The following is a 24,935-nucleotide window of genomic DNA, read 5'->3' on the forward strand; positions in this document are numbered from 1 at the left end:
GTCAAGTTTCTTTGTGCATATCTTTAGATTGGGTTATTTAAAAATCGTTCTAAAGGCTTCCGTTTCGTATATATTCTTTGCTCGTTTAAAAGTTTAAATTTAAATGACAGGTGTTATGTAAACACCTATAATGGACATTGAAAAGAAAACTAGTTACGTACAGTACACGTAACGGTTGTTATGTCAGCAATTCGTATGGCACGTGAAATATTTGTGGAGCCATTGATAAACAATGTTTACAAATAAACTGATATCGCGGGGCAGTGTAATACAGCGTATGCATTTGCAGATGTAAGCAGATCCGAATGTAATATTATTTTATTATCGCTTAATTCAGTGTAGACTGTATTGCGAACGGGTAAATTTTAATGATATTATTATTTTGATTTCGTCAATATTAACTCTACCAGCAGTTCCATAAGCAGTTCTCAACAGAGAACGAGCAAGAAACTCTAGTGTATGCTGAATTAAAGTTTAATCTACAGTTCACGATACAAAGAAATGCAATCCGTTTTTTTTATTATTTTTAAAGGAAATAAAAGTACTTTGGCAGTTAATAAGGAACACACGGAACCTTTGCCTCGTCCAATAATAATTAATGCGGTACGCGAAATAATATAATACTTGGTTTTGGTTCGCTAATAGGTCCCAAGAATGACGTATCTCCACTAGTTCAACTAAAGAAAGCATAGTCATAAATTCTAAAGTTCCATCATTCAATAATATATTATATTTGTGTGATAGCTGTAGACTTATACCAATAACATTTTTTTTGGCACTATTTAGTTATGAAATAGTAATTGCCTGAGAAAACCCATTGTCTAGTTCTCTTACGTAGTTTGTACCTTTATAATATCCTAGCATCATAACTTGTTATATGGCAGACGATATACTATTTAAAAAAACAAAAAACACTTACAAAGGAACCACGTTCTTATTTCCTTTAAAGTTGATCGAGTAAATTACGTGTGCAAACCACAAAAAAGTACTTTAATCTTCAGCCTGTATTGTACTTCAGTTCATGTTGGACATAACTTCCTATAACTTCTAAATCACGCAACGGAACCTAAAGCTCTGCTCTACAATGCAACGATAACTATTGCGTCTTTGTAACAGTCATTTTGCATATTATTATTAAAATGGATCGACCATTTTTTATAAAACTTTCACTAATTATGTTTTCGTTATCTCGACATGCTATCGCATATTTATTGCTTGTTCTAATAGTACGAATGTATTTTATTCTAATAACGTAATGCTTTACATGCATCTTGACAGGTTATTTAAAAAATAAGTATGTATTTTCGAATTAACAACTATAATTATTGCAAATTGGTAAGCTTGAGATTTTAAACACCTTTAATTAGGAAATTACGAATAATAGAGTATTCAGTGGCTTTTTCATGTAATCCCAGACTATTACGTCTGTTGGAAACCAATGCTATAAACAAATTGATTTCCTTTAATAGATGCCGTAAATTTCAAAAACATATATTAAGGGATGTTCTTAAACCCTTGCCATAACGTTCGTTGTTATTTCAACATAGTATAATTTTATTATCATTTCTACGGCTTTAAGTCGCAGAAATATGACCTATACTGGCAGAGGTTTTTGCAATCTTAAATAATAATTGCAACTAAAATAAAATTTTATAGAAGCTTAACATTTTTGGAAATATGTAATAGTGAATATAACTGCCGTATTATTTGACTCATTTAATAATATGTACATACGAGTAAAATTGTTCATTACCGAAACAAGAAAAGCTTGAAAGAAGAATTAAAATATACTAGCCAACCGACTACACTATGAAATTAGGAAGGACTTAAGCAGCATATTAATGTGCTAAAAATGATATTTTGGAGCTATTTTACCGCGGTAACCCGAAAGAACCAGGCTTATAAAAGTTTATTGTCCATTGACTAATAGAACTATATAATTCTAAATACGGCCCTGGACGATCTTTTGACATTTGTATTATCTACTACTACTCTTTTAATTTTACCTTTTTTTTTCTATTTATCATTCTCATGCTCATTCCGGTTGTTTAGTTAATTAATGATAGCCGATAATGGTTTTAATGTGCTTATTATTGATAAAAATATGATAATCTGCCAAATAATACTATCAACATATGTTTTTAATCGTTTTTGCCGAATGTCACGGCCACTTATACTCTTTTCTTATCGAATTGCCAGTAATGGACACCTAAACGATTAAAATTAATGTGAAACGAACTGTTAGATATAAGCCCAGACACAATAAATTGACATTAGAAAGCGCAATACCGTCTGGGGTACAGTAGAAAAAAACACATAATTAGCTTAATGGGTATCATTTTGAATACATTTTAAATTTAAGCAGGTTAAACCAGTAGGGTCACTATCTATTATTTTCTTAAATAAGAGATAAAATATATTTAAATTTGTAATGACTATTAACCTATGACTGCAGATAAATGAATGTAAAGTGTTGGAAAACGTTTAAATAAATCATTGCATTAGTTTGTTGTTAGGTGATATAAATGGGCCTTGGAGCTGTAAAATTAGGATGTTAAACATGTTTACTGATTATTAAATTAGAAGTAGAGTGACACTTGATGATAAGGATCTACGTCGAAGACATCAGTGACAAGTTACGTTCATGTAAAGCGAGGTGCTTAGCTAGATAACTTGCAGAAGTCGACTTGTGTAAGGAATTTTAACCATGTAAGCAATTACGGCAAACACAGTTCGGCAAATATTAATACTTGCGGGACTTGCGGCAAGTGGCATATCTGTTGAACTATTGCCGCTACTATATCGTAGGCTAATCTTAGCATGACCAGAAAAAGAAAATTGGAGTGAACTCTATATTCTTTGCAAGAGAGCCAAGACCTTAATAGATGATACCTCTTGCGAGATATCACTCTCGTAGAGTTCTTAATACATATATTCTCTACCTCGACTATCTCGGTGGCAAAGTTGTATTACGTTGCGACTAGTGCTGAGATCTCGAGTTCGATCCCCGGGTCGGGCAAAGTGATATTGGATTTTCTACTCAGTATTAGTCCGGAGTCTGGATTTAGGCCCGAGATGGTTATAAGCACGTCCCGTACTACATTATGGCTCACACGGTGGAAAGTGGGTGCACCAGTGGCGCCCCTGCCTACCCCTTCTGGGATAAAAGGCGTGAGTGTGTGTATGTGTGACTCTAGCTATATTTAATCCTCGCGTTTCATGTTACCTGCTCTTATTTTGTAGAATAGTTTTACTTAGGCTAATCCATAATAGGCATTAAATTAAGTAGTCTTTCTAATCGCCACATAACATCCAAGAAGGTTTAAACACTTTTGGAAAGTGATTACAAAATCTTAAAATTTACTTGACAGGAGCGAGATATTCAGATAGATACAGACAGACATACATAGATACAGATACATAGATATCAGGCCAGCAAGCATTAAATTTGAAAAATAGAAAAGAATTATATTACAAATAAAATCTCTTTTTCTTATTTGATAATATTTCGGACTTTGCACAAAATTACCTTTCTTTAACCAGCTCAGTTTATTAAATAAAAATATTTTTTTTGGATTTATCGCAGTTTTTATATATTATACTTTTCTCCCGACGTTTCAAAGACTTTACAGCCTTCATGGAAGCGGAGAGCAGCACAGTTTACTTATTAATGACGTTTTGTTGATGCTGTTTTCCGGAAGCCCAAAAATAAGTTACTATTCATATCTATAAAGTCACCCACGAATCTCTGTTCACTTTTTGACCATTTAAAAAAAAACAAGATTAAAAAAAAACGCTGTGAGTTATGAACTAATATGGGTAATATTTTATCCTATACTCTTTAAAGTCGTTAACCTGTACATAGTCTCTATACTTAGAGTTATATAAAGGACTTCAATTTCCGTTTTGACCGGTATGTTTTAATATCTATATACAATGCCAGAAAAATATATAACGTTACCAAAATGCCAAACATTAAAAACTAAATCATGCTAATATGTCACCTGTCTCATAGTTGTTTCCTAATATTAACGGAATATCGACAAACACGAACATAAATCTCTCACAAAGGATACAGCCAATATATTACTAATGACATCTTAAAACATTTCAACCAAATATTGGTGTTCCAAATGATTTCCGCCCGTTTCGAGAAAGAAATACGATAGCTATCGCTTATGAGTAATTATATTGGCTTAAGTAAGCTTCGTATCCGTGATTGTGGTAGGAAGTTATTACAACTGTAATCGCTTCTGTAGTTATAGACGAAGGAAGGAAAGAAAAGAGTTGACTAGTGGATTAACCGTTTACCGGATTAGATTACATTTAAAACTAATCATCAGCGAATGGTTAATTTTGGCGGATTATTATTTAAATAAACTTATTTGAATCTTGTTAAATAAAAAACACTATTCCAAACGCAGTATCACCAATGGCAGAGCGCGATTATTTCGCTTCTTTTACATTAAAACACGCCGGGTACGTAACCTTGGCGGATACTTTTTATTATCCTGATATATTTACGCCAAACATGCCAAACAAACTGCAAGCTACAGTAAAACTGTATTTACAAAACACTGTTCGTCCCGTCGTGCAAGTATGAGATTTCGCTTCACACGCGTTCTTATTCCGATACGGCTTTATCGTAGTGTAGCTGATAATGAGTATAAATATTTTAATTGACACGGCGCGGCGCGGCGCCATCCCATGTTCCTAAATATTCAACGTCAGAACTCGAGTAAACTTTTTAATGTCTTCGCGATTTCGCCGACATGTGTTTTAGGTATAAGATAGCTAATAACGGATTAAAAAAAACGCTCCACGTTCTACAATCGCATGTGTGATCAGTAATGTGTGTTTGAACTTCAGAACGTCGCTTTGAGAGTGGACGGGTGTCTGATACAAATTGTGTCTGTATTTCTTTTTAATTGATTAAATATCTTCGAAACAAAGTTTGAGATACGAATTTTTATAGTAATATTATTTTGTTAGTTGGATTTACCGAGAAATATATCTTACAGTAGTTCATAAATAAACTTTCAATCGTAATCACCCGAGCGGATGAATGCTATTGCTGTGTTAGTGTATGTGTATACATAAACGACACCGGTATCCCGTATTTAATATACATAGTTGTATTTGCAATGAATAGCATTTCCTGTACGGTTGTATGTTTTTGCCCGCAGGTGGGGACGATGAGGGAACAGGAAGGCGACGGCCCGGAGAGCCGTTAGCCGGACTCGATGGATGAGTATGGCGGGCCGGCGGCGCCGCCCCGGCCGCCCAAGCCGGCGGCGCGCGTCCATAGGCCCACGGGCGCGCGCCAGCCCACCGTGTCGCTGCTGCGGCCGCGACCCGAAGCCGAGCGTGAGCGCAACGCCTACGTGGAGGCGCCGCGGCGTGCGCACGCGCACTCACCGGTGCACGCGCACGCGCACTCACACGCGCACCAGCCGCTCAAGCCGGTGACGACGCAGCCGGCCGCCGCGGGCGACAAGCGGCGCGCCGGCGCGCTCCCGGCCGACTCGATCGTGTGCGAGGCGTGCGGCCGCTGCCGCTGCGAGCAGTGCGCGCGGCCGCGGCCGCTGCCGTCTCGCTGGCTGTGCGGCTCGTGTCTGTGCAGCGCGGAGGCGTGCGTGGACTACGCGTCGTGCATGTGCTGCGTGAAGGCGCTGTTCTACCACTGCGGGAGCGGCGAGGAGGAGGCGGGCGAGCCGTGCGCGCGCGGGCCGCGGCTGGCGTGCGTGGCGGCGCTGGCGCTGCCGCTGCCGTGCCTGTGGCTGTACTGGCCGCTGCGCGGGTGCGCGGCGGCGGGCGCGGCGCTGTACGCGCGGCTGCGGCGCAGCGGGTGCCGCTGCCCGGAGCCTCCGCCGCGGCTCTCCAGTATTATCTAGTCCCGCCGCGCGCGCCGCCCGCTCCGAAGAAGCGCCGCGTCGCGTCCAGCGTAGCGTTGTACAAATATTTATTGGCGAGCGGCGAGCGGCGAGCTTCGGACCGTGGTGGTGCAGTCGGAAGCCGCGGAGTCGCCGCGCGGAGCCGCGAGTGGTGTGTGGGGCGCGGGGCGTCGCGGACAGAGCCCCGCGCTCGCGAGTGAATCGTCTACGAGTACCTTGTAAATATAGTTGTATAGTGTGAATGTACGTGAACGTGTCGCCCGAACGTCGAAAGTCTCAAATTTTCTTGAGACCTTAACGTGTCATAAGAAAACGTTAACGTTAGTATTTTGGATTCCACGCAAATCCAGAGAAGATTAAGAAATGAGATATAAAACATACTTATTAAGATGTAGATAATTTACCATTTATTTATTAACTGAATTTGTATTTATTTGTAAATAAAACGACAACATTATATTATAAATACGAATGTTTACTACATTGTTCTTGTTTTTTTCTACACCTGCGAATGGTCTCTCTCGTTCAAATACACACACTACAACGAGTAACGCACTGCACACTACCACCCAGTAGGTACACAGCCATGAGGCCGACACTACTGTTATTTTAAGATGTCACAACTACAAGAACATAAATACATGAGCACTAGAAATTATCTAGCTATTCCGTAAATTCAAAATCCATTAAACAGTACCAACGTCAATCAAAGATTGAAATAGTATTGCACTACAACACAAGTGAAAGCTAATTAATCTTGATGTATAATTCAACTGCGGTTAAATCTGGTAATCTAGATTGACGCTAACCCACGAAAAGTGTTAATTTTACAAAGAAATTTTCACTAAGATGTCTTGTTTCACTGCAATGAATTTTAAAGGAATATTTATGTGTAGAAGAAAACTGTTTTTTTTATTGTAATCCGTTAGTTTTTTTATGGGGACTCGGCAGTGACCCCACCGCACCTGATGGTAAGTGGAGAGTGGTCCAATAGAATCTTGATTGACGAGAAACGACCCCTGGGCCCTTATCCTGTATGATAGTGTAGACGCGTAACGCGGCCGTGTTATCTTCGAGAAATGTGCGTGGAATGGTATTCTGTAAGGCAAATTTCTATAGTCCTTAACATGATGCGTTGTGTTCCGTGCTTGTTACACACTGTTAAAATAACGTGCGGGATAGAGAATAAGGCCCCTGGGCAGTCGACATAATTATGCCGGTCTAATGGATATATGTACACAGGCTGATCCCGGAACGCGACACACGTGGGCCTCTATGGGTTTTAACACCTTTTGTACAGTGGTCGCTATCCGGGTGGATTTAAAGTATATTTTACCACCAGTAAAAATCCGTTAGTATAGTCTAATCAAATTAGCCTTAATATGTATTAAATTTCGTAGTACTTTATAGACCAACAAATTTCTTGAAATATAGGATCCGCACTCCCATATATTTATAGTTGTTTTAGAAAGAATTTAACTCGTTTGACTATTATCCTGCGATATGTAGTAAGATATTTTTTTCAGCAAATAGTATTGAAGAATTCACATCAGTTAATACTATATCAGTTCAGTATCAGTTTATACTAGATTTTTTAAGTATACCTACTTCCTAACTTTATAGCAAGAACATAATAATTAAATAAGAAATCTGTTTTATTTACTTAGTGTCTAAAACGAAGAGTATTTAAAATATCAGGCCATGTAAATATTCGTCTAATGTATAAGATATTTAAAAAAAAAAACTACCGATTGCTAACAGACAAAATGATGTGATTATAATTTTTTACATTCATTTGTCTTTACATTTTAGTCGTAAATTATTTTTACATCAGACAAAAATGCTCGTTAAATGTGTAATTGCCGAGTTAATCTTTAACATTCCATACCAATTGCAACGTCTAAAAATAAAAAACGTATGTAGACGTTCGTTCGTATTTTTACTCGCTGAGGACGTTATGGGCCGTGGAAGGAAGTGACAACGTGCGGCGGAATCGGCAGCAGTCGCGCCGCGCCGCGCCTATTTCCATCATCCGGGATGTGTGACGAACGTCTCCTGTCAGCTACCCGGTGCCACTCTTCCTTCTTCCTTGTGCCTGAGTCTATGTTTGTACGCTCACTCATCGTATCGAGCACTGAATCATAAACATTTAATTAGAACATCATGGAGCAAAATTGTATGTTAAATTTAAAATGTGTATCAATAAATGGTCGCAGAAAATAGATTTTAATTTTAAAATCAAAAATGAAATATTTAAAGGTATGCTCGTATTTAAGGGTACCCTAAATTTCTTACAATTCGCTGTTACGCTACCAAATGTACGTAACATGCTCGTGACGCGATAGATCGTTTTAAATTAGGACAACAGATGTTGACAGTCTGTCGAGAGCATTGTTTGATGGCCGGATGAGGCCTGGCAATGTGATTACGTATTGGTTAATAGATGTAAAAGCGAAACGGGTTAAAATGAACATGCCTTCCTTGTTTGAAATTTCGACGCACTTACCAACGATAGTGAGTTATGCGAAACAAATTTGGAGCGTTTACTTGTTAAATATTTACATTATTTTTCGGCGAACAGATTTGAACATGAACGATAGATAGGGTGAAGATTCTCACCTTCTCCATACACTATCTTAATATGTTTTGCTAACACAGATGTCAGGTAGTAAACTCGCACAGCCGGTAGCTACGCCGTCGCCCTACAATGCGACGGTATCTTGAATTCGCTTCACAAATCTATATTTAGGTCTTGCTTAAATCAGACGTATTTCAGGATCAAACCTATACCTACAGTTCTATAAGTACAACACTCATATTATTCATGCAGCGGCGTGCGTAAGCGGAGACATCCACAATTTAAATTCTCCGTTTGCATCCAATATGGACCCTGTGTTTTCGACATAAACATTATTTGACACGGCACATAAAATGTGTCAACCGTGATGTATTATAATAGATGAACCTGTTTGATTCAGACGAACATTGTATTCGAAATAAAAAATGTTCCGTATAAAGGCGTCGGCGCGCTCGCCGTTGACCTATGCTACGTTCGAGATGGATCATTCGTGGGATTGTGAAGTTGATTTGTGACCATGCCTGCCATTTGTGGTGGCTTATGATGTATACCGTACGGAGCCTCGCTATTTCACTGTCAAATCTGAATAGTTATCAAGCGCATTCCTTGACCTATGGCCGGAGATGCATCATGCGCTGTTAGTTTGATTTTCTTCGAATCAGCGTCAGTGTTTTGAGGTTCCATAACAGGCGAACAATGCTCGGCTCGTTATTAGCAGAATCACTTGTCGGTGAACATTCTTGTTACGTCACAGTGGTATTTTGGATTGATAAAAAGAAAGTTCGGTACAAAAAGAGGAATGGTTCGAACTTGACCGCTTTCGATCAGTGGGCGAACATTCCATCCCGGTGACACACGCTATTGTATTTCTAACAAGTTAAAATATTCCTTAGTCTTAGAATTTAACAATTGAAATATCGATATGTCCGTCAGAGCGTGATTATCAAACAATGAAGAATAGGCCTCACTTGTCTTGTTCACTTGTGGCTCGCCGCATATAGTAGCGAATGTATTTGTTATGCAAGTACTCCACGATTTCGATACAAATGAATGCAGCGACTATTGTGCTTAATATGCTTACGATGCTGTCATTAATTATACACTGACTTGTACATAAATATTGACCGATTGAATTCTCTACATAGCCGAGTAGTTGAATTACTTTGATATGTCTGCGATAGGAATGAATGCGTGTGATTTTGGGTTGTAAAGTGAAATTAATTTACATTAGGTCCTTATAATTTGATATTCGTCTTTCCAAATTGGGTAAATTATTGTAACTTAAGATGTATTAAGTTAACATTTTGACAACATTCAACCATTTTGCAATTATCTGTACTAATAATACAATTCCATCAATAGCATATAACTTGGAAAAAGCAACAATTTCTACCAAATTCGTATTTAAAATCAGAACTTCAGATCATTCGATTTCCGATAGGCAATGTTGGTTCTGACTTAAAAGACAATACACAGTGATTGTTCGCGATTGTGACCAGCGACTAGCGACGGACGCGAAGATAACGCGGGTCATCGCGCAGGAAGTGTCGGCAACACAAACGGAACATTCTGCCTGGAGATAACAGTTATTGGGTAATCGCTAATGGCGACCACTAGCTGCTTGCCGGCCTATCTCGCGGCGTCACATAAATTAGTGATACAATGTAATTTATAACAGATAAACGTGAATTTCGCGACCTGGCTAAATATCACGCGACGTTTCGTCGTTAAGTATTGTTTACCAGAACACGAAATTTTCCTATACAAAACTTATGCTAGATGAAACTGTGAATATGCCACGTACATCTATTCTTGATTGAGCAGATAAGTCAGGAGGGCGTATTCTGTCTTCAGGGGCATATCCGTCTTTTTTCAATTACGGGCTTTCTAATCGAAGGGCACCTTTGATAATAATAATAATATCAGTCTTGTATTATATACTTGCCCACTGCTGAGCACGGGCCTCCTCTAGTACGGAGAGGGATTAGGCCTTAGTCCACCACGCTGGCCCAGTGCGGATTCACACACCTTCGAACTTCTCAGATATGCAGGTTTCCTCACGATGTTTTCCTTCACCGTTAAAGCGAACGATAAATTCACAAAGAATACACACATGATTTTAGAAAAGTCAGAGGTGTGTGCCCTTGGGATTTGAACCTGCGGACATTCGTCTTGGCAGTCCGTTCCACACCCAACTAGGCTATCGCCGCGCCTTTGATAAACGTATAGGTAAATAGGGGATTTTTTGGCTCTTTTACCTATACACCTATTGAAGTTATCGTTAGATTAAAACTCCCGTAGTTACAAAATGACAAAAATGCCCCCTGACAATATACAAATTGCTGCTTAGTATTTTCTTAAAGAAGCTATTCTGTCATCTTTCATATAAACCACTTACAACTCCCTAACCGCATTATGCAAATTGATATGCACTTAAATTAATATTTTCAAATGATAACTATGCCATTTAGTCGACGTAAGAATTTTTCATTAATTAGTCTTGATGTCATATGGACAAATTCCAAAAAGGTTACATTGTTGCCTACATTCCTAGATATCGCGTCGAATGCAATTTTTATGATAGAAGTGTTAATTAAGACTTGATCGAAATTCTACGACTTTTGTGTTATAATTTGTACTTGTACTGAAAATTTAAAATTTCCTAAAACTCATTGTTTACTTACGCCACTGCCTTTTTAATACTTTACAGAGTCAACATGCTTAAAATACTTACTTTTTAAACACCTTATCATAGTATATAATTATATTCCAATTAAGTATACATAATAAAATCAAAAATCGAAACTGGAAGAGAATTAGAACGTAACTCGTCTTGCTAAATGCTAAATTGCACCATTCTTCCGCTACTTACAGGCGATAATTGCGTCAGATGATTAAAAGATAATTGCACCAAATTGGTTTATTAACATTTGAATATTATAAGTGGACTTATTTATGCAAAGTTTATTTATATTTCACCAATATTAAACTGATTATGTTACGGGCAGGTAATTTACTGATATATAGATTATGAGCAATAATTTTTAAATATTAACCAATGTGACTAGAACTGCCTGTTAATAAGTAAGGAGTATGTTAAATCATCACTGAATTCGGTAAAGTATTTTTGTCAAGACACATAATAAAATCCCCGTATCTCGTCCGAGTAACTACTGCTTCTACTGAATGACCATTCAGATTCCAAACTAGGCTATCATCAGATTGTATCGCAAGCCATAATTATTACACTATCGGTTGTCAGTAATCTAACAAAGGGCTGCACCATTTGTGTCCATCGATACGCGTTGTTAGAAATTCAAGGGACTTTATTCTTTTCCCATTTAAGATTCCTGACGTCAAGCGGGCACATAAAGTGTGTCCGTTCAACGAAACCATATATCGATTCATTCATATACGTTTCGGTTCATCAATCAATCCATAAATAAAAGATGGAGAGACGCGGAGGAAGTCACTTCCACAACGAATTCTGACGTCATTTACAATGATAGAACAGTTTTTTTATTACATTATCATAAAAGACGCTTAACGTTTACATTCGACGTTTGAAATGCTTTATTTTTTGAATTTAGAATACGTACAGGTTCACTTAATATAAAATTCTGATGGTTTATATCTTGTTAGTTCAATTCAGTTCATTCCGTTGCAGTTGAATAAATGATATACTTACATTTTTATGATCAATTTATCAGGGCATGAATGTCACACCGTAGTCAAAATATATCGGCAATATTTTACTACTATTGTGTGTGCGTAAAGATTATTATTTTCGCTTTTGAAATATTTGTGTGCAATATATTGCGTTGAGTCAATTAGATGGCGCTTGTCAAGTTTTTAATTCTGACTAGCATTGATAAATCCTTACGAGCAACACAATTTTATATTAATATATAATAAATATTGGACATTTGGAACTGACGCAATCCTTTTTATTTAATGGCGTGTTTTTGCACTAACCCTGGCGAACTTTCCAACAAGAAATTATCTGTTATGGACTATAGTGGTACATATTGCAAGAGCGTAGGCTGGCATGACGTTTGCGACGGCTGTCATCACAGAAAGAATATTAGAAAATACATCGATTTTCTAACTTATAATCTAGCAATCGAGTAAAACATTCGCCAGGTAATGCGCAGGAAATGTCAACATATTCAGGATAGTTAAGGAGTATAATAATAATTATGCGGTTGAGTCAAACCGGTCGTATACCACAGGCCAGCTAGAGGATGTATTACAAATCACAGGAAAAATCACTACCGGGTGTGAGGCAGTCTGAACGAGTGTTTAGTGTACTCTGGCATTATAGGTTCTTGTTTGATTTGTCGCACTTCATTATACATGATTTTATTTACCTGCTAATTACTCAGCTTCTGTTTTTTTTTGATCGCGAACAACTTTCTTTTTGATTGTATTCCTTATAAGTATTTGGTTGTAGTTTGAGAAATGCCTTTAAATGTAAAATTATATATTTTTGTAAACACTTCGGTGTAATATGTTTATGTTTATTCAGCGATAATTTTCTACCCCTTTGATTCTTTTTCGGTTACATTTCATATAGCTTCACAATGGTCGTTTTAATTTCATTGGTATAGGACATTGGATTTTAAGGATGCAAATGAATTATTTTTTATAATCAAACGAGAATTTGATATTTTTTTGCTGGGTGCATAATAGCTTCAAAATGGCACCATATTGAATATTTTTTGACCTTGAACTTCGAAGATTCAGAAATTAAACGTTCTTCGAAAACCACTACAATCCAAGAAATAATTTTACTTTTATACGGACTAATAAAAAATATTAAAACATGACGCAATCTCTTTTGTAATTTGTGTTTTATATGCACATTAATTTTTTTAAGATACTCCACTCACAACATTGTATTGCACAATTGGTGCTGAGGGTCTACTTCAAAAAATGATATCCGTAGTTTCGAATGACGGCTCGCATGTTTTGTTACTACGAAGTGTTACGGATCCCATGACGATGACCATTACATACATATTATTTCAGATATATGGAATTTGTTTCACCATCGCTTTTTAAAACCATCTGCGAGGAAAAAGATCCACTGCTTTCCTCAAAAAAAAAAACACTGGTAATTGATCCTACCACTAAACTAAGCTACAGAACGGTAACAAGTCCGAAGTAATTTAGTAGTAAATTTAAATCTAAAGTTCGTCGCTTCGTTTCGGACCGACGTATCGACGTTCGTTTTTCGAAGTAGGCCCACAATACCTATAGAATAGATTTCCCAATTTAGCAGTTTTATCCAACCTCATCTATAAATAATAAGCTTTCAGTATCAATTCAAACATGTTTCATCCCTTTCAAAGGTAGGTAGGTGGTTCATACCTATCAAAAGAAAATGGTTGATAAAGAATAAAACTACCAGCCAATGGTAAGTAACGTGTTGGTGCGAGGTGCGTGGGCTGTCCGTGGGAGCCGGCACGACCTCTTATTTCATTGATTTTGAATCCTATACAGAATCGTCGCCTACATACATAGAATATTTTATATTTTAAATGTATTTATAGAATTAATAAAATATAAGATGTTTCGCTGGTGAGATTCTCTGATAGGTACCTACTAAATAGCGATTGGTATAGCGAAAAATCTGCCTTATTAACATAATCCGAGGGTTGCGTTTAGTGTGAACCCGTAGTATGGTAAGGCAAGTCGATGTGATTCCTGCGACCGGCACATTGGCAATTATAAGATGTACTGATTACTATATTTCGATTTTGGATCAAATAAGTACATGTCAATTGGGTTTATTAATATAAAATCTATGCAACGATATATTTATGATTATAATTAATATAAGCAAATTAAATCACAAACATTGTACTCACGATTGAAATGTAAAAAAAGCAATTTTGGTTGCTGGTAGTTGAGATAACCAGATTCCTGAGCATACACAGATGTCCGCGACAAATAGTTTTTACAATTACAAATACTGGGGGCAAAAATCAATAAATTGCAAAAGCCTTAAAATTGACTATTTTGTGCGTCATGCAAGCCTAACGAGTTTTTATTGAAACACTCAAAATCAATAGAAAGTAAAAAACAGTACAATGTTACGACAATAGATACCAGTTCGAGTAATTTTCAGTGCATTTTGTACAAAATTATTATATGAATGGATATGTTTTATGGCAGAACACAGACAGACGCACAACTGAGTCACTTCATCATCATTCTTCAACTGTTACAAGACTTGTTTTTTTATACAGCCACTGCAGTGATCCTACTACACCTGATAGTAAGTGAAGTGGGGCTCCATAGAATGTTGACTGACCAGAGATGATTCCCCTCGGCAGTCGACACAATTATGCCGGCCTGTTTGAACCGGATAAACACAGGCTGATCGGCGAACGCGACACATTTACGTAGGCTAATATAGCGGGTTTTAACACTGTGTACGGTGGTCGCTATCCGAACGAAAAGATAGAAGACGTACCATGAAAATATACCTAAAAGTGTAGACTCTTAGGTATATTTCATTAACACTCTTCAATAACTCAGGACATATCAGTATATGTCAGTGGTCAGTACCACTCGTTATGATCAATTTGCAGTGACAATGTTACGTCGGCGAGTGTAAATTCCCCCGTAATCGGTCACGGGCCGGACGCGGCGTCCGTCCGGCCGGACACGCAGGAGATACGATGCGCCCGCATCCGCCATCCGACAATGCCAACCTTGTTGGGTGATATATTGGAATTATGGTTGGTTTCAATGTTAACCTACAATTGTATGTACCATTCTATATGTTAGTAGTAGAATGGATTGCTATTTGCTAAGCTAAAGTTGTAGGAAGTCAAGTAAAGCAAACCATATATTGTCATTTAGACAGTTGTAGTTCGCTTTACGTAAATATTTAGATTAGATTTCTTAAAAGAATATTTCTTGAGCAATGCAGTCTCTCGCGGCTTCTCAAAAAATATCTCTATCACGTGGGAGGAAAATCCTTTTTTAAGAAGTTTCGAGGAATTATAATATTGACCAGTGACGTTAGATTCGCCTCTTATTACAACATGCAATAAAAGTACTTGATGTAAACAGGGTGTGCAACTTGTCCCTCTGCCTACCCTCTCGGATATAAAAGACTTGAATAGAGAGTATGTAAAATTGACCTTCAGTCTATAAATAGACACGTCAATAACATCAGATATAAAATTAGATTCCAATAAAGTTATAAGTCGTATCCATTAGAAAGGTTATGTCTGACTTTATTTGCCAGTCTATTTTGAATAGGGTGTAGGTATTACGCGAACTGTAGGCGGTTTTGTAATAGAGCCTTTGACAATAATATAAAGTCAATACAGGATACTTGATTGCGTTTATTCCTCTATATATATAGGTATCGAAGTTAGATCTTAAAATGTAACCCTGACGAGACCACAGAACCTTCCAAAACGTAGTATCGATCCGAAACGTTAGAGCCAGTTGGCGCCAATGACGTGATTTGCAGTTCATTCATACCGTCAAAAGCCTACGCAGCCCCCACTATGTCCCCCCTTACCCCCCATCCTCCATCGTCTAACTTCAATGATTACAGTCTCTTTTTAGACGCACCTTCGTACACGTGTTCTGTTGAATATACGCTATTTTTATGCCTTCTCACATATAGAAATTTACTGATATAGTTTAGACGGTTTCCCCATTTCCTCGAAGAAGTCTGTTGAGTAAGAGGTATACGGATATAATGAGTAGCGATTAGCGTTTGTAGTTCGTTTCTTGACTTGTGTTGGGTTTTATTCCTAAAAAGTTATAAAATATAGAACCTCTTCCCCATAGATATACGCCTATGACGCGTCCCTGGACATTTTTATAACTCATGTTTTACCACTCGTACATTACTTGCAATAATTTCCTCTATTATAATCTTTATATTTACCGACATTAGACTAACGATATTCCTCTAAAGACTGCCGAACAATCTAGATCACAAACTCACTAGAACCATACCTCTTCCAGTTCAATGATCACACATCCTGTTTTTTACTGCATTTCATTAATTCATAAAATGTGTATATTATTAGGGTGGTTGGCTTCTCGTATGCGAATTGATGTTGCTGTCTATTTCTTCCGATTCTAAGCAGCGGTTATAAGCACTGTTCCGTTTCAGTTACAAGGACATGAAAGCCAAAAATTACGGGCTAATATGAATGAATCACGTGATATCCTAACATAAATACTTAAAGAGACTAGTGATATAAGTACCTAAATTAAGTTATGTAAGAATGTTCTAGATGATGTAAAGGTTTAAAGGCAGGTACTACCATAATTATGGTGTTTAGGGCAGGCACTCTCCTACTCGTCTCGTCCTTTAATCGTATAAAAAATGTCTAGATTACGAGCCAATTTTACTAGAAAAATATTTAGTATACCTATATATCAGTATGGAATATTGGCTGAATTCCTTTACGATGCCAATCAAAACTTCAGAAAAGATAATAAAATAGCTATACTTCGGAAAGAGCAATTTAGACACAATTGAAGTTCCAAATAAAATGACAGTTAAAACCATGACTATTACAAAATATATTCGTTACCAAATGCTGAATGAAACATCCGTTTATTTTGAATGTTACCCAGAAATCATTACGCAATGAAGTGGTGACACGCTCATTCGAATCCACAGGACATTTATGTCATGGGGCTAAAGACCGGAGAAGGTTGACTTATGATGATTACTGAATAGAAAATAGAGAAAATGCCCTTGCTTTATTGTTTCAGATTAAGTTTATTGGTACCATGTGTTAGAAATATGGGGGATTTTTGTTCTTACATCTAGATCTGCAAGTAATATCTGGTTTTTAGTTTTACAGGCAAATACTCCAATATATAGGTGGCAAAAGGTTTAATATTTGAAAGAACTTCTGGTTATCCTTCAAGCCCTATGCCTCTGTTGTATGACTACATGTCCCCCCCGTGACCATGAAGGCTGCAAAGTCTTCGAAACGTCGGGAGAAAATAATAATATAAAAAACCGCGATAAAATCCGTTTAAATAGTTTTTAGTTTTTATTTCAAGATTTAAAAAATCTTACATGATAGCTAAGTATATAATCATTCATAAAAGTTTTGTTATGTGATCAGCCGAAACACACCCGGTCAGCAATACTAGAGGTGATCCTTCTATCGTTTTGATTTACTTACTCTGTGCCCCTGTCTATGACATCGATTAAACCTAACTCCACTAAGTGGGGGGTCTCCCTACCGTATCAAAGCTAGTCCAAATTCATGGTGATTCCAAACAATTTAATAATACGCGACCGCCCAGCATTATGTGACTACTTACCTCATGCAGTGAGGTAACTCGCCTAATAAATGTTTAATGTTTTGTTTGTTACTACTTTATACATAATATTTAAATATATCAACTAGAGATTTTGGATTTTTATTCCAATAAAGTGTCCGAAGATCGATATTCAACTTATTGAATCGTTGGCGAATTTTGTGAATACATTTAAGAGAATGAGGCTGATAATTTGTTAATTTAAATTGTATTAATATTATGCTAATGTAAAGATTGAGATTGCCTCGGTGGCATATTTGTATCGCGTCGGCGGTACGTTTACACTGAGGTCCCGGGTTCAAATCGCGGTTCGGACAAAGTGATACTGGGTTTTACTTCTCAGTATCAGCCCGGAATCTGGATTTTGTACCCGATATAGTGACAGGAGCGCTCTCTATAACTTCATGGGAAGAAATACACAGGCGAAACATAGGTGCCCTGGTCGCACCTCTGCCTACCTCTTCCAGGATACAGGTGTGATGTATGCGTGTAAAGATTGACTCGAAACATTAAAACAAAATGATCACATTATACAAACCTACTCGTACTATATTTGTATTTTATCTAACAGTGGCGAAAGGTGAAGTTTTACGAAAGGAAACCCGACACAGCATATAGGTATTGATATTTAAGAATGCGTTCTACAAATCGTTTTAAATTAGATTTTACACAAAGGGAAGCCGGCAGGAATGGAATGAGATGGACACTTCGCCACGGCAATCTAATCACTTCAATACTTATACAGTACGATTTTCAGGTCGGTAGATTTAAAGATCCACTAATTCAAGCCACCTTAATCTCTGTTTTAACAACATATTTTTTTATTAATGGTATTTTATTATCAATATTAATTCTTTCGACATGCGTTCCGTCAACGATACTAAAACAATAGTTCTATTGAAATACATAAAAAAGATTGATGTGTTGTGATAACGAGTGACGTATTTAGCTCACTTACAATAATTCCAATATCTGAACTAATTAATTCTGTGAAGTCTAAAAACGGATCGAACTATCGCCCGCTCCTTGCTTAATGAATATGAAAATAACAGGTCTTTAAGTATCTAATTACTGTCGAGAGATGTGTATCGATGTTACAGAGATGTCATTTGCATTGACGTCGGATGATAGTTAATTAACATTTTTATGACTATCCTGAATGGTTTGGTGGGGCGTTAGATTTTAATTTTCAATAGTAGAAAATACTGAAATAGGTCAAGGTGGTTGTGATGGGGACGACGAGTAAAATACGTCAACATTTTTACATTTCCAGAAATTTCTATATTTACACATATTTCTACGAAGACGAGCAAGAATATTTCTATTTCATATGAATGTTTTGTTGTTACGTAAAAAATGGTTCAAGCCGCATATAATTTCAAATTACACAAATAATAAAATTTGTGGACAAGTTTTATCAACACTTTCATTCTGTCTATGACCACCAGATGAAACGCAACTTGTATATATAAAGATTAAATGAATGCGTTGGTGTGTGAAGTGTCGCGTCTGCAGCCGGCATATTCTAGGCCTACGCTACTACGTCCGTCGGAAACCGAGGGAAGTGTGGGGCGAGGAGGCGTGGGCGACACGTGGGCGAATCGGCAGCTATACGTATTATAAAATGTTACTCACTTTAGGCAATTAATGTGCGTGTCACGATAGCTGTGACGTCAAAATAAAAAAATAAAATTCTCGCTAACTAACTTGCGGAAACTATTATTTTTATTTACAGAACACTCGCTGGGTTTAATGGGCGATCATTGTTGACGCGAATGGCGTGGGTTGGGTTTGTATGTCCTTTTAAATAAATGCTTCTTTGAGTTTATGTCCATACATACATGTTCATACGTATGGATGATGGATATAAACTCTATATTGTTTCGAAATAGATGTTTCAGGGCTTGTGAAATGGAAGGACAGTAGCAGCTTTACATGGCACAATGTCTAAATGTAGCGGCGTATATAGAACACTTAAAATAAAAGTCGATTATTGAAAAGGAGTTTCTCAACCATCACTTTGGTTATCCTGCTTATAACATTTAATATCTCACTGATAAAAGACTAAATACCAAAACTCCGACTCTACCTTACACTAATAACAATATCTTCTTATAAATTGATACCATTCACGTCATATCCGTAACATTTTATTGGCCTCATAAATCGATTAAATATTTAATCACACATAATTTGAAACGAACATTTTACAAACCTATGCCAACATTTTTCTAATTTTCTTCGACAAAAAACGACGGCACTAGTTTCGGCTGAGGTCGGTGTGGTTCGGGCGCGTTCGGGCACGGTCGGGCGCGCTCGGCTGCGCGTGCGACGCTCTCCGCCCCGCAGGAAACAGGAAGTGGACTAACCGCGGGCTTCCGCTCCCATTCGCGCCGCTCCGCCGGTGTATGGCCGCCGTGCCGCTCGCCGGACGCGCACTGTTTCATTCACAACACTTGTATTTTGTGCCGTTCCAGTAATATTATCTCGTAGTAAATGGCGTGAGCTTTAAATTACACACCGGCCTTGCCCGGAAATGCATGCGAAATACGTTTGCGAAACTGTCGCTTTGCTTGCGCTCACTTGCAATTTGATTTGTTGCTTAACGCGGAACGCTGATGCGATCTCATTTTAAACCAATTTTCCTGACGCTGAAATTTGATTTCGTGATTGCGGATTATGTAATAGAATGTTTTAAGAAATAAATTGATAGTTCGTACAACTTAATCGTATTTCGAGCTGCTACAACTTCATTAAAGTTTTACAGAATATTCTTAGTGTGATGAGAGACAAATGCTGTGATTCAGACAACAAGAAACAGTAAAATGAGACGAAGAAAAAAATAATTATAGACTGAAATATTATACACAGCATAAATATGTCATAACTGAGTCACATAATACGAAACAAAAGAAAATCTGGTGAGTGAAATTTTATTTGGCGTGACAAATTGCCGGTGACGTCACAGGAATTGTGGGAGAGGAGTAATTAACAAGATAAAGGAGGGGTCGGAGGGGCTGCCACTTGACAACTCAATGAACACCGTTACGTCACGAAATCATTAGTTTACAAAACCCTTGAAAAAGTACTGTCACCTTTAATGAGAACAGAATAGAGTTGAAAGTGCTAATAAAACATGTTTGCCAACAGTAGTTATTTTATGACGTATTTTAAGACTCCTCGAGACGATTCGACCTCCGCATTCGAATCTTTTGAATACTGAAACAATTTATTTTTATTTTAGCCACTGGAGGTGTTTGCTACGAATAACAAAATAATTGATAACATTAAATAAATTTCGTCCCGTACATTTTAATCACATCTTTTTCAATATACAAAAACACATTTGTAAATCTATTGATTTGTGAAAATATCGTAGAGCCCTGTAAAGGCACATGAATTTAGAAAACAACTTTCCTGTCTTATTTACCTATTAAACATACAAAACACGGAGAAGACATTACATCTGAAACACAACTGATTTGCATTTTTACAAAAAAAATCTACATTCTACAGTAAAATTATTATTCATTGATTTTGACTGTTTTATCGTAAATGTATTTTGACTTGGTCGTTTGTAATTCGAACTATTTTAAAACACAATATGTTGAAACTGGCAACCGTTAAGAAAAAATAAAATGATTTTTTTATTGCTCTCCCGGTTTGCTAGACTCAAAGGTATGTAGTTTCACATTGACCGCTTATAGTTGTGCGTGTTCATTGATGTTGGCGGAAACGTCAATGAATGAACCCCGATTTCATTCTTATAACACTTCCGCTATCTGTCCTTGTTGCACACTGTTAGCTATAGTGTACAGTGAATGGAATGGGAGATACTTATTCGCTGCGTTCATTGCAATCAACGCGTGTGACTGTGAAAGTGCTGACTGCTCTAGGAGACTCGTGAATTTCTTTTAATATTATTTCAAATAATGTATCTACAACAAATTGTCTACCTAAGTTGCAATTTTGAGAGAGAGATGTATTATTAACTATTTTGGGTTTTTCACAATCAGGTTAAAAAATATTCCAATGATAAACTTTCATGTGTCATTCAATTAATAATTTTACATTTCTGTCATTGTAATCTTACAAAACAAAATAATTACTACTAGAATTTAAATAAAACACACGTTACTTTTTACCCGTACACATTTTACTACCGCGACCACGAAAAAAGTTATAAACGACATTTTAAATTGAAAGCCCTGCGAGCGGAAACATGAAGAAGGAAATAATAATTGATGCGAACAGGGAACATACGTATCCGGCGACAACACGCCGGAAGTAACGCCATACGCCTCGAGTAGCGGAAGTGACGCGCCCCTTTCTTTCTTTCCCTTGAGTCATGCGTCTCCCATTCATCCAGCCAGCCGACTATCCGACCGTGGGAGAGTGTCTAACTGCCGACGGAACTAAGCGTCTAATTCATGAATGAAAATAAAACAACCACACAAATAGGTGCGTCGTGTTTAAATAAAATAATGCGACCGGGTTATTTTATATTTGGCCGGGTTATCACTAGTGTGTGAATGGGGAGGGTTAACGTGACGCTAGTTTTGTTCAACTATTTTTGTATCAGTAATTAGTGCTGAATGAATGTCATTTGTTTATGAAAGAAAATTTTTACGTTATAAATGTAGTACGATCGAAAACTGTATATTTGTTTCGTATGATGGAAGTCGCTAGATTCAAATTCCTGTGACACAAGAAAACCTAATACAGCTATATTATTAACGCCACAGAGTTCAGAATATAAACTGTGACTAATTATCTTGCGTATATTTATAGGGAAGAAAGCACAGAGGATATATGGAAGCAAACCTTGAGTCATGGTAATGAGGTAATGTCGTTTGTAAGTAATAGTCTTTCGCTCCTGGAAAGTAATGACATCAATTGCTGATGACTTGTTAACTTGGATTTAGGTAAACACTATATTATATTTAAGAATATGACTTAGAAAAGGTAAGGTCTTAAATTGGCGTCAGCTCTCTCTGTGGTATCTGATTTTGGTAATCAGTAAAGCGTAACTGGAATGAGGAACCATGGGAATTTGATCAAGAAGAGAACACTCTTGCCGGATATTTCCTATTGATATAAAACTAAGAAGGCAACTTAAATAATTATTACGCTTATCCAGATTTAAATGATAATATCTAGGGTTAATAAGTAAACTACTCTTTAATTATGGTGCGCACTGCTATATTAATCGCTAGAAACTTGCATTATAATATATTAGCACTATGAGTGTGACTTTTGGGTAATTTATTATCGAAATAAAAACAATGACCTGTATATCCCTGTTTATCGGACTGCCTAAAAACAATTGTTCATGTTATTACTAGTTATAACGTAGGAATATCTAATCCCAAACTAAAGTAACAATATTTTCTTTGGGAATTATCAGATTCTGTCAATGTATTTAACTCTTCATAGCATTTGACGTCAAATAAAGAGAGGCACAGTAATCTATTTATGATTTAATTGAAGACTTTTGTGCGATATATTTATTACTCTCGACCTATCTACAAGGTATACGCTGAAACCCATAATTCAGGGAATTATTAAAAACCCCGTTAAAATCGGAAAAATAGTATTATTTGAATGAGTTAATTCTCATTGTTCCATTTTTTTAAGCGCTAGTAAAACATGAAACATATATTTTATCCCTACTCATTTTATGATCCTGTTGCCTCAGCACAGTACTGGGAAAACTATAAATAATAAAAAGGACTAACCAACAACCAAATTATACAAATAAAAAAAATACCCGATCTCGGACTTTCTTACATAAACTTATTACAAAAATACAACCGTTTTAATGACGGTCGTAAATAAACACACATCAATAGATCCAAGTGATTTATGTTAGCAAATGGCATGTTTAATAATTAATGGGACCGGTAGGCTTATTTGGTATTCTCGGACGTATTAACATTGTCGGTCGGACTGGATAGGCTAGTTTTCCATTACACGTAAATACATAATTATAGCATAACACTTATATGTGGGTGCGTGCCCGTGGGAGGATGTGAAACGACTTCTGATCGCAAAAACTCGTCCTTTCTGTGGCGTTGCTTGTCTTACAATATGTTTTGTCTGTCACGATTAGCCTTAAAAGCTGAAATAGTGATGCCGGTCAAAATGTCTTTAATTTTTATTTGATGTGTAATTCGCTTGCAACGAAATATTTTTTCGTGATTTTTTGGTAGGTATTTATCTATGTATTAATATAATATAATAATATCCTTATACTGCTGATCACGGGCTTTCTCTACTACTGAGAGGGTTTAGGTGTTAGTCCATCGCGCTGGCCTAGTGCGGATTAGCAGACTTCACGCACACTCAAAATTTCCATAGTAAATTTCTCAGGTGTGCAGGCTTCCTCACAATGTTTTCATTTACCGATCAAGCGAAAATTTACAAATAATACACACATAACTTTACAAAAGTCAGAGGTGTATGTGATGAGTGTGAGGTGCCCTTGGGTTTTGAACCTACGAACATTCGTCTCGGCAGTCTGTTCCACACCTAACTAGTCTATCGCCGCTTCCGTATGTAATGAATAACGAAAAATTTTTTTTTCGTTTGTTTTAAATGTCCGGGTGCAGTTTGAGTGTAATATAATGACTAACTAATGTTCTCTAAGTTTTTTGAAATAGGATAAATTTAGAAAACTGAATTTAATAGTATAATCCTATAATAAGATGTATTGAGTAACAACATTTTTTTTTCTCTTTTATATTTTTCGGGCTTTTTCATTTCCACCACGCCACCCCATCCTATTTACCCTAAACATTATCTTCTTCTAAATTATTAATGAAATTATATATAAATACAGCGGCTTCAGATAGTAGTTCCGACAAAATACCCTGGTAATGTAATAATATGATGGAGTAAATAAATATTATATGAACCTGCTGGCGGCTTACCTTCCAACCAAAAATAAAAAAAACTAAACGTAATTACAATTCTATTGAAAAAAATAAATAACAAACAAAACCTAATCAAATTAAGTTTTTACTCTTAAATTACTTATAATTTTAATTGATTATCTATGTCCAACTGCCATTAAAGATAAAAATTCGCTACTTTATAATTTACCTACAGACATAAAATATAATTAATATTTTATTAAG

At 36.8% G+C, this 24,935-nt stretch overlaps 1 protein-coding gene across 4 annotated transcripts in view; it reads left to right on the forward strand.

Annotated features, from left to right (window-relative positions):
- Window positions 1-6,377, forward strand: part of LOC115442151 (protein sprouty) — a 44,933-nt gene extending 38,556 nt beyond the window's left edge. For all 4 annotated transcript variants that reach the window (XM_030167137.2, XM_037441396.1, XM_037441395.1 and 1 more), the window contains exon 2: window positions 5,187-6,377. In XM_030167137.2, coding sequence (XP_030022997.1) covers window positions 5,244-5,894 — 651 coding nt within the window. In that variant the 5' untranslated portion in view covers window positions 5,187-5,243 and the 3' untranslated portion in view covers window positions 5,895-6,377. The remainder of the gene's footprint in view (window positions 1-5,186) is intronic.
- The last annotated feature ends 18,558 nt before the right edge of the window (window positions 6,378-24,935 follow it).

The sequence above is a fragment of the Manduca sexta genome, chromosome 22 (assembly GCF_014839805.1).
Source record: "Manduca sexta isolate Smith_Timp_Sample1 chromosome 22, JHU_Msex_v1.0, whole genome shotgun sequence".
NCBI lineage: Eukaryota > Metazoa > Arthropoda > Insecta > Lepidoptera > Sphingidae > Manduca > Manduca sexta.